Source organism: Sciurus vulgaris (assembly GCF_902686455.1).
Source record: "Sciurus vulgaris genome assembly, chromosome: 2".
Classification (NCBI taxonomy): domain Eukaryota; kingdom Metazoa; phylum Chordata; class Mammalia; order Rodentia; family Sciuridae; genus Sciurus; species Sciurus vulgaris.
The window spans coordinates 30,084,014-30,098,771 of NC_136462.1; the positions used below are offsets into that span (position 1 = coordinate 30,084,014).

The window sequence follows — 14,758 nt, forward strand, 5'->3', positions numbered from 1 at the left end:
CATAAATAAAACTGAAATATGATGCTGTGATAATAAGGTAATAATTAGCATTAATAAGATTTAGTTGTTTTTTTTCCTAGAAAGTCTAGTGCATCTGTAACAAATTAAAAGTAATTTATATTTGCTGGGTGCTGTGGTACATGCCTGTAATGCAGTGGCTTGAGAGGCTGAGGCCAGCCTCAGCAAGTTAGTGGACCTGCCTCAAAATAAGAGAAAAAGGGCTGGGGATATAGCTCAGTGGTAGAGCACCTCTAGGTTAAGCACCCTGCACCTCCCCCAACACACACACAGAGTACACCTGCATTCTAACATTAATTTTAAAATGGCAATTTTAACAAAAATTTATCAACTAAGCATTTCTAATTCTTACCTCCACCAACAGACAACTGTATAAATTTATGACCAGTATTAAAAAAAAACTGTAAATCTTGCTTTGGAATTATTAACAGGTGAAAATGAGTAAGATAGCACCTTGATGATTTTTCTTTTAGTAATAAAATTCTCTTTTCAAGCAAATAGTAAGTCGTCTTGTAGGGTTTTTTCCCCTTGCCTTAATTAATATTCCTTACTCATAGCAAATTATTCCTCTTTATTTGGACCCCATAGGCCCATTAAGCAGAAGTGAAAACAAAAAGAATTCTAATGTTAATTTAATTCTAAATTAAAGAAATTTAGAATTGTTTGCAAGGCTTCCTCAGTGAACAAAAGTAAATTATTAAATCAAATCTTGAAAATACATGTGGTGGTTGCAGGGCAGGATGTTCTTTCGACAGCATAATCTCCAGAGGAGTAGTACTCATTTGCTGGCAAAGGCCATGATCTGTTCCTGGAGAAAAATGAAATACAGTGAGTGATGCTCTGGCACTCTAAAGTAGAAAGGCAAGCAAAGAAAATACTTTAAAATGAAATATCTAAGTTGTTAAAGCAAAAATTTAGCAAAAGGTCCCCCCTCCTAAGACTTCCTACTTTCTTCCAGCTTAAAAAAAAATAAAGAAGAAGGTATTTTTAAATGGAAGTACGTTTCAGGGAAGAAGTTGGCCAAATAGCAAGAGGAGCTGAAACGTCTTCATCGTTACAATTCCCTCTTTGCTGTGCTCAAGCCCCTCATGTACCATATCAAGCTGGTGCTTACGCTTAGAAGTACGCCCCAAAAGGCCCAGCAAGCACTCCTGTACTTCACCAGTGGGGAAGGGAGACAGATACAGACAACAAATGTCACAGTCAAGAAAACTAAAGAAATCTGGAGTTGTCTTGTTCATCCTTCTCCATGAATGGAGAGCCATGAGTAGCCTCTTACTTTGAGTGGAGACACTGCATTAGTGGCCTGCAAACCCCATGTCCTGAGCAGCACAAGTGGAGCAGCTCTGGTGGAATAGAGCCTTTTCAGTAAGTCTGTAGCAGCCAGAAGAGCAGTGTTGTGACGCTGTCTGTCTGTTTCATAACTTGCAAGGTGGCTCATGGAACCTGAAGGAAAGAGGAAAAGTTAAAGTCCTAATCTAATAATAGATACGTGTTTGTCTACTCTATTTGGCTCCCGAGGGCCATTCTGGGGCTGTGGTCTTTAACTATATGACTTTTGGATACCTAAAACCTACCCAAGTCTTTCCCATTGAAGGCTGCAGTACTGAGATGATGGACCAAGCTGGAGATATCCCCAAAGCCCATGTTGACACCTTGTCCGGCAAGTGGATGGACCCTGTGGGCTGCATCCCTAAGAACAGAGTGGCAGTCAGGTATGGCCTCCGGAAGCATGGCAAGAAGGGAGAGGGGTCCTGCTCCATTACTCTTACCCAATGAGTGCCATCCGAGGCCGGACGTACTCTGCAGCGTGTCCCAGACCCAGAGGAAAGAGTACTCTGCTTTTTGCATCCACCCTTGCTACACTTGGAGGTAGCTGGCGAGCTGAGACCTTAGTAGGCTTCAGAAGGGTGACAACATATTGCAACATAGTCCCAGCTGAATCGATGAAGTCTGTGTGGTTTGCATCACTCCACTGAACAGTAGCAGCAGAGGAAAAAAACAAAAACAAAAACAAAAACAACAACAACAAAAAACACCAGAAAACAAAAAAAACCCATGAAATTTGATCAGTGACTAGCCAGGAATTTAAAATTCAACAAGGAAATATTTTTTATAACCAAAGCTAAGGGTAATGCTACCTAACATACCTAAACTGATGTTGAACATGAGTTAACTCCCTTAAATGCAAAACAATTTCCCAGCATTCCACGCAGGTTTTAGGATCAGGCAAAGGGGCTCCTGAATTGGCCCCTTTAAGCTGCACCCTTTGCCAGTCACCATCATCACTAACCTGCATCAGCCACAGCGTAGCTCCTCCTACAGTAACCTCTTGCCTCCAGGACTCCCCTCTGCTTAGAATGTCCTCCCAACTCTTCAGTGGAACACCACCTCAGAGCATCCAGAAGATGCCACCTTTTTTTGTAACATCCCCCAAACACCTCTGCGTGTTCTCCCCATCTCTGCTCCCACAGCATCCTACGTATATTGTCTCCATACTAAGGTTGTTGTTCATGTGTCTTGTCTTCATTTGACTACTAGCTTCCTGAAAACAGGGACTGCTTCATCTGTCTCTGTCTCCAGAGTCTACGAGACAGAAGGATGAATGGACTACAAAAGTGGGAGGTCTGTGCTAGGAATAGATACAAAATGACCTAGAGGGGTAACATTTACTATTTATCTTGGAATCCACTTCAGTAAATTCCTTTTATTCTTAGTGATGCTGCTGAGCAGTGGGTTTGAATTCTTCAGTGTGAACTCTTTAGTGAGGTAGTGGGGCTTGGTTAAAAAAGGCTCTAAGGGCCAGTTTAATTACAGAACTCATTTTTGCCACTAGCTGTGTGACCTCAGGGAAGTTCCTAATTCCTCTAAATGAGGATAATGTAGTACCTACATTATGGGTTTACTGAAGTTAAATATATGTTAACACTATCCTAATACCTGACACACATTATGCATTCAATAAATGTTCTAATTATTAATATTAGAGAATTCAGATAAATGTGGACTATAAGCTCTAACAATCCTGGAACCCCTGTGTCTACAGGCTGTGCTTACTTCAGAATAGTGATTACCATTTCTTGAGTACCTACAATGAACTAGATATGTTCCAAGCAATTTTACACACATTCTCTCATTTTATTTTTATTTTTTTGTGGTGCTGGGAATTGAACCCTGGGCTTACTCATGCTAGGCAAGTAGTCTACCTCTGTACTATACTCCTAGCCCAATTGTCTCATTTTAAATGTCTTTATTCAGTCCTGACAAGTTGGTTACACTATTTTTTTTTCTTTCTTTTTTTTTTTTTTGTGGTACTGGGGATCGAACCCAGGGCCTTGTGCTTACAAGACAAGTGCTCTACCAACTGAGCTATCTCCCCAGCCCTACACTATTTAAAAAAAAAAAAAATTTAATTTGTTCTTTTTAGTTATACATGACAGTACAGTGTATTTTGACATATCATATATACATGGAGTATAACTTCCCATTTTTGTGGTTGTACACGATGTGGAGTTACACTGGTACTATTTTTGTTTTTTCAGAAGATTTAAAATAAATTTTTCAAAATTTGTTTAATTGGTTATACATGGCAGTAGAATGCATTTTCACATATTGTACACAAATGGAGCATAATTTCTCCTTCCTCTGGCTAAACATGGTGCTGAGTCACACCAGTAGTGTAATCATACATGTATATAGAGTAATAATGTCTTTTTCATTCTACTGTCCTTCCTATTCCAACCGTCCCATCCCTCCCTGGGAATACTTCTATTCATTAGGTTTCAAAAGTATAGATCTTGGGACCAAGTAGAATTGTTCAAAATTATCAAAATGTTATAGCTTAAAAAACACAATGGTAATCACCCAGACAACTGTTTTAAGCAGTCACAACACTCAGAAGAGCAGCATTATTGCTATTTTGCATTCCCTAAGTTTCCTGCTCCACATAATCCTACCAGTTACAAAGAGGCAGCTGCTTGGTTAGTCCTTTTTCCTTACTTAAAACCACCTTCTGAATCCACCCCTACATCACATCATCAGCCGGACAAATTGATACTCACAAAGGCAGAGTTAATGGCATCCACAAACTCTTCCTCATCCATGCTTACTAGCTCTGCAGCATGTTCATGGGATGTCGACCAGACCAAGGAACTCAGGGTATCCGAGAGCTGTGTCAAAAGAAGGACACCAATACCAAGGCTAAAACTTCTGAACTTGGGGGACTCTCAATCATAAGGAAAACAAGAAAGGGGAGTAATGAGAGCTTGGGCATATTCCTTTAAAACCAGAAAAAGGGCTGAGAGAAAGAAAAGTCCTAGAAATGAAGGCTTGCTTTTGAGCAGACTGGCCAGAGGACTTCTTACCGGGAGCAGAGCAATAGGCCCAGAGGGAAGAAATCTCTGCCAAGCTACATTGTTTTCTGTGGCCTGCAACAGAGGAGAAAGGTTCTTGTGAGTAGCCAGTGCTTATGAGCAGCGTTGCCGGATAGCAGCTCCAGATCTCACCTCTGATAAATGCAGAGTAGCCACAACAGCAGACTGGTCATAGTTCCAACTAACAGTCTGGATTCCAGCAGCTTGCCGTACTCCTGAGTTGTAACCATCAGCACCAATCTACTTGAAGAAAAGAGTCTGCTAAGTCTTACAACCTCTTCATAAGCAAACTACTCCAAAAGTTTCTCTTTCACCTTGAGTTTTCTCTAGTTTCAACTGCTGGCAGCCCCACCTATGCAGGAAGCTTTTCATCAGACCTGTCTCACTCACTGCCCTAGAACTGTAGCTCTACAATGTGACTTCAGCCTCAGCTTCTGGAGCCAAAGTGGACATCATCAGTAACACATCATCAGCTGGACAAATTGATACTCACAAGAGGTACCAGCCATAGGTTAAAAATGAGTCAGCTGGACAAATTGATATTTGTCAGGATAAATACTTGTCAACTAGCTGGACGAACTGATATTAGCCAGGTTCTCTTGATATTTCAACAAGACAGACAAGTTTCAGTAGACAGCAAGCCCCAGAATTGTAAAAGGAAAAGCTGATGGAAGAAAATGAGGGAGGGAGAAAACCATGAGAGCTTCAAGAATGACAATGTGACTCCTGAGAGGGCAAGAGCAGCTTCAACTCCTGATACTGGTTCCTGTCCCTGTGAGGTCCAGCTATCCTTCTAGCCTTCATTTCATGACCTACAATGGCCTGTGGCATTGCTTCCTGTACAGGATTTATCAGATCATCTTAACTTGGGCTGCCCTAAATGGGTACTTTACTGGTCATTATATAACCAACGGCCTTGCCCAAAGTTAATCTATACCTTAAGTCTAAAACTAGAGGCCCTAGAATGCAGGGTAAGATGCGGACATGCAAGACCCCTGTCAAAAAGAAGAATCTTCAACTACCAACAATTTGGTCTGGAGGGTGCTGCCATCACCTAGGGTAATATGGACCCAAGGGCTAGAGTCTGCCATGGAAAATGGACCAGGCCAGGTGTAGCCAACAGCTTTGCTCCTGTACAGCACAGTCACTCGGTCTGGGGAGGTCAGAAGAGAAAAAACAAAATATTAGAAAGGCAGGCCAAAAGAAGGAAAAAGTCACATCTAACCTAAAGCAAGGTTCCAGGACAGCATGTCTTGTCATTTACTGCCAAAGATCTAAACAGTAACTTTAAAAATAAAAATAACTCAAATAATCATGCTATGATCTGAGAGTGGATAAATAACAGAAGCCACAGGGCTGACTCAGTGTAAAAAAAAGGCATTTAAGCTCTCTGTAAATTCTCAGCAGGAGGCTTTCTTCTCTTTCTGATAGTATCACTCTATACCTATATGAGCCCACCTACCATGGCAGAGCAGACAGGGCGGTAATGCAACAGGTTGAAACAAAAAGATTTTTCTTCCCACTGGAAATCATTTTTTTGTTGTTCATAAAAATAATCTGCTCTAGGTTGGTCACTGAGTACTAAGTTACAGTTAGATTCGAAAAATAAGTTATTGCACAGTAGGGCAAATAATAATAGTGTACCATGTATTTCATAATAGCTGAAAAGGGGATTTTTTTTTTCTTTTTGCAGTGCTGAGGATTGAACCCAGGGTCTCATGCATAGTAGGCAAGCATTCTACCACTGAGCTACATCCCTAGCCCTAAATTATTTTTGAAAGCTAGATGGTGGTCAAGTATCCTATATCAAAACACATTTAAACTGCTTCCAATTTTTCTCTCTAAAATCTTATCATACATTTGCAAATCATATATCTGACAAGAAATTTATATTCAGAATATATAAAGAACTACAACTTGAAAACAAAAGTACAAATAATCCAATTTAAAAATGGGCAATTTAAATTTTTTTTTTTTTAACCAGGGATTGAACCAAGGGGCACTTGACTACTAAGCCACATCCCCAGCCCTTTTTTTACATTTGATTTAGAGACTGGTCTTACTGAATTGCTTAGGATCTCACTGAGTTGCTGAGGCTGGCTTTGAACTTGTGATCCTCCTGCCTCAGTCTCCCAAAAAAGGGATGAACACTGGTACATACTACAACATGGATAAATTTCAAAAATATGCTCAGTGAAGCTAGGTGCACACCTGTAATCCCAGCTACTCAGAAGGTTGAGACAGGAGGTTCACAGTTCAAGGACAGCCTGGGTAACTCAGACCCTGTTCTCAAAATAAAAAGTAAGGGCTAGGAATATAGCTCAGTGGTAGAGCACCCCTGGATTCAATCACCAGTACTGTGAAAATAAGAGCTCAGTAAGAAAACTCTAACACAAATTAATATAAACTATACATTTCACATATATGAATTATCCAGAATAGGCAAATCTTAAGATGGAAAGCAGAATAGTGGCTGCCAGGGACTAGGGCTGGGAATGGAGAATGATTAAAAATGGTGAGGGGTTTCCTTTTTTTTTGTACTGGAGACTGAACCCAGGGTTGCTTTACCACTGAGCTACATCTCCAGTTCTTTGTATTTTTTATTTTAAGACAGGGTCTTGTAAGTTGCTGAGGCTCTTGTTAAATCACTGAGGCTGGCCTAGAACTTGGCAATCCTCCTGGCAGCCAACCAAGTTGCTCAGATTACAGGTGTGCACCACTTGTAACCAGCATGAGATTCCCTTTCATGAGGTGATGAAAATGTTCTTAAATAATATTGTGGTGATAGAGGCATACTCTATAAATACATTAAAAGCTGAACTGTATACTTAGAATGGGTGAATTTATGTCATATAAACTGTTTATGAATAAAGCTGTGGTTTTTTTTTGTTTGTTTGTTTGTTTGTTTTTGGTGCTGGGGATCGAACCCAGGGCCTTGTGCTTACAAGGCAAGCACTCTACTGACTGAGCTATCTCCTCAGCCCCAAAGCTGTGTTTTAAAAAAGAAAGTCAAGCTTGCTTTCTTGTAATCCCAGTGTCTCATAAGGTTGAGATAGCAGGATCACAAATTTGAAGCCAGCCTCAGCAACTTGGCAAGACCCTTAGTAACTTAGTGAGATCCTGTCTCAAAATTTAAAAAGACATAAGATAAAAAAGTTTGGGGCTGGGCATGAGGTCACATACCTATAAACCCAGTGGTCACATACCTATAAACCCAGGAGGATCACAAGTTCAAAGCTGGCCTCAGCAATTTAGGAAGGCCCTGAGCAACTCAGAAGACCCTGTCTCTTAGTTAAAAAAAAAAAAAGGCTGTGGATGTGGTACAATGGTTAAGTGCTCCTGGGTTCAATCTCTGGTATTATAATAATAATAATAAAACAAAAGGTTTGGGGTTGTAGCTCAGAGTTAAAGCACCTTCTTTCAATCCCCACTACTGAAAAAGAATAACCCTGTAATAAACATCAGAGGATTTCATTACTATAGAAATTTAAGTATCTGTAAAAGGGATCTTTTCTCCCAGTAAGTCTTAAGGCTGCTCAATTCCCACAGTATAAATGAAAGATGGACAAGATGGTGCCTCACCAGACACAGCCTCCAGCTGCTTAGTAAGAGCATTCATGATGACATCGTTCTCCACTATATAGCCCATGTCATCTAAATTATCCTTATCAAACATTATCAAGGCCTCTGAGCAGGCGTCCCACACCTGGAAACACAAAAATACTCTGCATCAAAACTAAGGTGAAGGAAACAGACTCCAAACAGAAACTGAGAATTGCTTTCCCAAGTGATAGAAGCAGAAACTAAAAATTGTTAGCCTCTCTGGCAGAAGATTGTGAGCAATGCTTACCCCACTTCCTTAGACTAAATGTGAGCTTTGTCTGATTCCTCCCACCTTCAAGAACACCTGGAGAGCAGGGACTCCAATATGTTAACATCAGACAGACATCTTGCCAAAAACAAGAAAGAAAAAGGAAGTACCTGCATTCGCCGAAAGGCTCTGTATCTCATGTTGCAGATATGATCCCAAGCACCAAAACCTACAAAAGAGAGCATCTGTAGAACACAGCAGTCACACAGGACCTGGCTCCTGCACTTCCTTTTGTCCCTCCATCTTGCTCAATAAGAGATGGTTTTTAGTATTCTCCAATAACAGAAAAAAAAATTCTCTCTGTCCCTACCCTGCTTGTTGCTAGGAGCTGATCTGTTCCCCAGTTCCAGATTGTACAGCATGAACGAAGTCCCAAAAGGTAAATCATGCAAGGTTAGAAGGAATAAGAAAGGAAAACCAAATGCATTTTGTTCTTTTTTATCATCTAAGTAAAGTTATAAACCCTTTAAAGGTTATTTTTTAACTCTTTGTGACACTGAACAGATTCATCCTTTTTTTTGGGCAGGGGGTACCAGGGATTGAACTCAGGGGCACTTGATCACTGAGCCACATCCCCAGTCCTATTTTGTGTTTTATTTAGAGACAGGGTCTCACTGAGTTCCTTAGTGCCTCACTTTTGCTGAGGCTGGCTTTGAACTCAAGATCCTCCTGCCTCAGCCTCCCAAGTCGCTGGGATTACAGGCATGCACCACCACACCCAGCAACAGATTCATTTTTAAAAAATAAATATTTACTGAGCATCTACTATATGCCATTTTAAATCTAGGTACTGAGCAGAAAGTAGAAAACCAAATCCCTCTCTAATGCAGCTGACTTCTAGTTGGAGAGGGACAACAAAAAACACAACATAATGTGAGGGAGTAGTAAGTGCTATGAAGAAAAACAAAGCAGTATAAGAGGCTCCGGCATGATGGAACAGTTTACTTTACGAAAGGTGGTTTTAGGATGGTATGAGAAGTAACATCTTGCAAGAGACCCAAAGACAATTTGCTATCTGGTTCAATATGCACATACTCATCTATACCCAAAGCATTTAACATACAGGCTCCCTGGTTCACTTAAGGACTGACTCTGGGAATGGAGACTGAATGATCACAATGAGTTCATATAGATTCAGTCCCATCATAATGACCTAACTTCACCACCATGATGCCCACATGATGGAGCTGCATGTCTCAAGGATGTCCTTCCCAGACAGGGTGTTGATACATGAACTACTTCATCTTTGACAGCCCTAGACTGCCAACCTCACCTCCCGCTCCCCACCCACACAGTGAGCTCCCTCTCCACAGATGCTTTGGTGACTGTCTTATGGCACTACTGGAAGGCTGAAAGGGAAAGGAGGCTGGACCTGTGAGAGGAGTTCTACTCACTACTGAGAAGGGTTGCAGAGCCCGGGGAAATGGAGCTGACTCTGTTGCTATAAGTTTCTGACAATTTCTCCAATATTCTCTTTGGACCTGCTTCCAGCAATAGGATTTTTTTGTCACGGAAGTGAATATCATGTCCTAAAACAAACAAACAAACAAACAAACAAACAAATATTTTATATCATTTTACAAAAGTAAAAAATTTAATTGCTCAGTAGTGTAACTATAGATACAATGTACATTTCAAAAAGCTAGAAGAGTATTTTGGAAGTTTTCACAATAAAGAAATAAATGTTTGAGTCTACAGATATGTTTAACCTGATTTAACAAGTATGTATGCATCAAAATATTACATGGAAAAAACATTACATAGTACACCATTAATATGTGCAATTTTAATGTTTTTTGTTTCAGTTAAAAATAAATTTAAGCGAGGTGCAGTAGCACACACCTATAATCCCAGTGACTTGGGAGAAAGAAGCAGGAGGAATCCAAGTCTGAGGCCAGCATCCACAATTTAGCATGACCCTGTCTCAAAAGAGGAAAAAAAAAGGGGGGTGGGGGTTGGGAATACAGCTTGGTGTTATAGAGCTACTGGGTTCAATACCCATTACTGGAGGAAAAATTAAAAATAAAAGATTAATTCTTTAGGCCCCAGAATATAAATTTCTTATAGGGCATGTAACATAAATACTACCCAATGAAGAGTCCTAAGTATAACATATTCTGCCATTTTAGTCAGGAGAACCCATCTCACCCATCACTGCAAGACTTCTCTCAACAACATTTACTATATACCATGTGCAAAGAAGCAAATGGCAAAATATACAACTAGCAATAGGATCTTCCAGAAAGGAAGAATGAAGTTAAAAAGATTAAAGTGTTTAGATACCACATATTTCCAATCTTTAGAGTATTATGTCACTAAAAACAGCAACTCCTGATCTGGGGGTATAGCTCAGTGACAGAAAACAATAAGGTACTAAACATTTCAAGCATGTGTGAGGCCCTGGGTTCAATCTCCAGTAGGACAGACACACTCACACACACACACAAATCCTGTTTAACAGAAAAATAAACAGAACTCATTGCAATCTCAATTAAATCAAGAGTTTATAAAAATGAAAAGATAATAGAAATACATCAATTATGCCTATAAATCTGATCCTAAAACATTGGCAGAGATATAAAAATGGGACTCGGAGCCAGGAGTGGTAGTGCATACCTGCTAGGTGGTAACTATAGGCAGGTAGGGTTTGGATGGAGGAGGTGGGTCACTGGGGGTGTGCCTGTGGCGTATACCTTTGTCCCTGGTATGATAGAGCTCTCTGCTGATTGTCATGTCCTGAGTTGCCTTTCTTCATCACACCCTTCTGCCTTGATGTTCTGCCTCACCTTGGACCCAGAGCAATGGAGTTGGCCATCTATGGACTAAGATCTCTGAAACTGTGAGCCTCAAATAAATTGTTTAAAAGTTTAAAATTGTCAGATCTTTTGGTGACAGTGATTGAAAAAAAAAAAACTGACTAAAACAGAAGACATAATACAGTTATGGGAAAATATTAAAAGCTTACTAGACATTTTTTACTTTTTTGTGTGTATGTGTGGTAAATGAACCCATAAGGCACTTTAACTACTGAGCTACATCCCCAGCCCCTTTTATTTTTGAGATGGAGTCTCACTAAATTGCTTAGGGCATTGCTCAATTGCTGTGATTGGTCTCAAACCTGAGATCTTCCTGCCTTAGCCTCTCAACTTGCTGGGCTTATAGCTACCACACCCAGCTCCTAAGGTATTTGTTAAAAATAAAGGTTTGCTGGCCCCACATGACAAACTGAATCACAGTCACTGAAAGCAGAACCTGGTATCTTCATTTTAAAAATATACCTCCATACATTGTTAACAATGGTCGCCTTTGAGGAGATCTGGGTGGCTAACAATAATATATGGAAGTCTGGATTTATACATTTTATGCTATATACACCATATTTGTACCTTTTGAGTTTTGTATCTTTGCCTGAGTTATTCAAAATCTAAGAAAAAATAATAAAGACCCAGGTGATTCTTAAATGCACTGATGCCAGAGACTCAGGATTTTATATTTTAACCCATTTACCAATAGGCACAACCAAAATGACTGTCTGAGAGCAAGGATACATACTTAAACCTGCCAGAAAGTTTTGTGTGTCTCCAAAGAGTTGCGATTCTAATTACCCACTCTTGGGTGCAAGTTACTTAACCTTTCTCAGTTTTTTAAAAAATATTATTTTAGATGTTGATAGACCTTTATTTTATTCATTTATTTACATGTGGTGCTGAGAATCGAACCCAGTGCCTCACGCATGCTAGGCAAGCACTCTACCACTAAGCCACAACCCCAGCCCCAACCTTTTTGAGTTTTAACTTACTTATCTGCACAATCTACAGTTAGGGTTATTAAAAGGATTAAGTTAAAATGTATGCAAAATACTAAAAAAGATGACTGTCCCAAGCAAGTGCTCAATAATTGACACTATATTTGTTTTTGGTACTGGGGATTGAATCCTGGGGCACGCTGCCACTGAGGTACATACCAGTCCTTTTTATTTTTTATTTTGAGACAGGGTCTCCCTAAATTGCTGAGGTTGGTTTTGAACTTGCAATCCTCCTGCCTCAGCTTCCTGAGCTGCTCGGATTACAAGTGTGTGCGACCACACCTAGTGACACTGTTTTAAAAACTACTTTTAAGCCTGGGGATATAGCTCATTTGGTAGAGTGCTTGCCTTGCAAGCAAAAGGCCCTGCGTCCAAATCCCTGCACTCCTCAAGGAAAACAAAAAACAAAAAACAAAAAACTTTGAGATGCCAACCCATTATCTCATACAAAGAAAGCACTTCTTCCTATCGATTCTTCATATGAGGTACCGCATTAGGGAAGATGTGGCTGTCATCCATGATGCTGATGTCAAAAAACACTTGCACACTACTAGTAACCTTTCATTTCTGAGGTCAAAAAACTCAAATCCAATTTCTGAAAATCACTATACAGTTGTTAAAAGCAATACATTTGGAGTTTGGTGGCCTGGGTTTGAATTTTAACTCTGATACTGCCTGGCTGTGAGACTCTGGTCTTTATTTGATCTTACTAAGCACATTTTTTTCACATAAATATGTATGTAACATCTACATCCGAATGTAATGGAGTAGCCTAAATTACACATGTAAATGCATAGTCCTAACCTCACAGGATACACAAAATTTAACTCAAAAGTAGGTCCTAAAACCATAAAACTTCTGGAAAAAAAAATTGAAGTAAATCTTTGGGCTATGCAATGATTTCTTAATTATGACACCAAAAGCACAAGTGATAAAGGACTGAAAAATTGGACTACATCAACATTGAAAATGGGGCTGAGGATGTAGTTCAGTGTAGAGCATTTGCTTAGCATGCTCAAGGCTCTGGGTTCAACTCCAAGCACCACAGTAAATAAATAAATACACACATACATACATACATAAATACAAATCAAAATGCTTGTGCTTCCAAAAGCACTATTAAGTTAAAAAAAAAAAAGACCTCAAAATTGAACAAAATATTTGCAAATCATACATCTGATGAAGGATTTGTGCCCAGAATATATAAAAGAACAATTCAATCAAAAAAAAAAAAGGCCCAATTGTGAACAAAAAAGGTCAAAGTGGAGTGTGTAGCTCAGTGGTAGAGTGCTTGCCTAGCATGCACTGAGATCTTGCATTCAATTCTAAGAACCACAAACAAACTAACAAAACAAAAGGATCCAAATAGTTATTTCTCCAAAGATGATGCACAAGTAGCCAATAAGCATTTGGAAGATATTCAATATCATTAGTCATTAGGTAAATACAAACTAAAACCTCTTTATACCCACTAGGATAGCTAACAAATAAAAAGACAATATCAAGTGCTGCCCAGGACCTGGAGAAACTGGTACCCTAGTGTAGTGATTTTAATGGAAAACAGTTTGGCAATTCTTCAAAACGCTAAACAAAGTTATCATGTGACTCAGCAATTCCAATAGTAGGAACAGACCCAAGATAACCAAAAATATGTCCACACAAAAACCTATACACAAAATATTCGTAGTAGCATTATCTGTAACAGGACAACAGTAGAAATGTCCACCAACTGATAATTGAATAAACAAAATGTGGTAAATACACACAATAAAATACTATTACTCAGCTTCAAAAGGAATGGGATACTGATACATGCTACCACAGATTAACCTTGTAAACATGTAAATTCCATCTACATATAACTGTCAGAAAAGGAAAATCTAGAGACAAAGTAGGCCGAGTGGTTGCTTAGGGTTGAGGGATGGAGAGAAATAGGGAGTGACTGCTAAGAGTTCCAAGTTTCTTTGCTTTTTTTTTTTTTTTTAAGGGTAATGAAATGTTATAAATCTCAACTGTAGTGATGGATGCACAACTCTGCGAATACAATAAAAACCACTAAACTCCACGCTTTAAATGGGTGGGCTTTATGGCATTTGAATTCTATCTCAATAAAGTTGTTTGTTTAGGGAAAAAAAAAAAAAAAAAAAGAAACATTTGGCCCAAAGTTAGAACACTAGATACCCTCCCACTGTGTCCATATAACTAAATAACTCTAGGCGGTTATTCCCCACTAGTCGGAATGACTCCTAAGGGCCCCTTTCATTTTGGACTCTATCAGACCCTAATGCACCAAACGCATTTCTGGGGACCCTGGGGTTCTTCTAGGAGAGGAGGGAAGGGATCACAAGATCCGAGACAGTACGCCTTTGGGCACAGTGCGGCGGTTCCTACTGTAAGCAGCCCAGTTCCCCGCCATATCAGCGTGGAGATGCCCTTACCCAAGGCACAGGCCATGGCAGCACCCACCAGGCCACCACCCGACACCACCACATCGTATACTACGTCTGCCGAGGCGCCGGACCACCTCCGACAGGAGACCAGTGGGCTTCTGCGTGTAGCTGCGGACGCAACCGCCCACCCGCTCCTCGCTAGCCCGGCCGCCATGACGTTGACCGGGACAGCCATACCCGGCGCCCAGTTAGGCCCTCCTTAGGTAGTGCTTCCGGAGCAGAGTTTTCCAATCTCGTGCGG

The 14,758-nt window shown here is 40.1% G+C and overlaps 1 protein-coding gene across 7 annotated transcripts; it reads right to left on the minus strand.

Annotated features, from left to right (window-relative positions):
- Nucleotides 1–569: 569 nt before the first annotated feature.
- Nucleotides 570–14,719, minus strand: COQ6 (coenzyme Q6, monooxygenase). 7 transcript variants are annotated; one of them, XM_079129822.1, is made up of 14 exons: nucleotides 14,506–14,716; nucleotides 10,956–11,099; nucleotides 10,105–10,181; nucleotides 9,657–9,791; nucleotides 8,373–8,431; nucleotides 7,974–8,097; nucleotides 5,414–5,544; nucleotides 4,524–4,631; nucleotides 4,383–4,445; nucleotides 4,080–4,187; nucleotides 1,791–1,993; nucleotides 1,596–1,711; nucleotides 1,298–1,464; nucleotides 570–826 (listed from the first exon to the last, which is right to left on the minus strand). In XM_079129822.1, the coding sequence occupies exons 2-14, from the start codon at nucleotides 11,015–11,017 to the stop codon at nucleotides 797–799; spliced, it is 1,383 nt and encodes a 460-aa protein (XP_078985948.1). In that variant the 5' UTR covers nucleotides 11,018–11,099; nucleotides 14,506–14,716; the 3' UTR covers nucleotides 570–796. The 7 variants fall into 7 exon arrangements, with proteins under 7 accessions (XP_078985948.1, XP_078985951.1, XP_078985952.1 ...); XM_079129825.1 differs by lacking the exon at nucleotides 10,956–11,099; XM_079129826.1 differs by lacking the exon at nucleotides 10,105–10,181.
- Nucleotides 14,720–14,758: the final 39 nt, after the last annotated feature.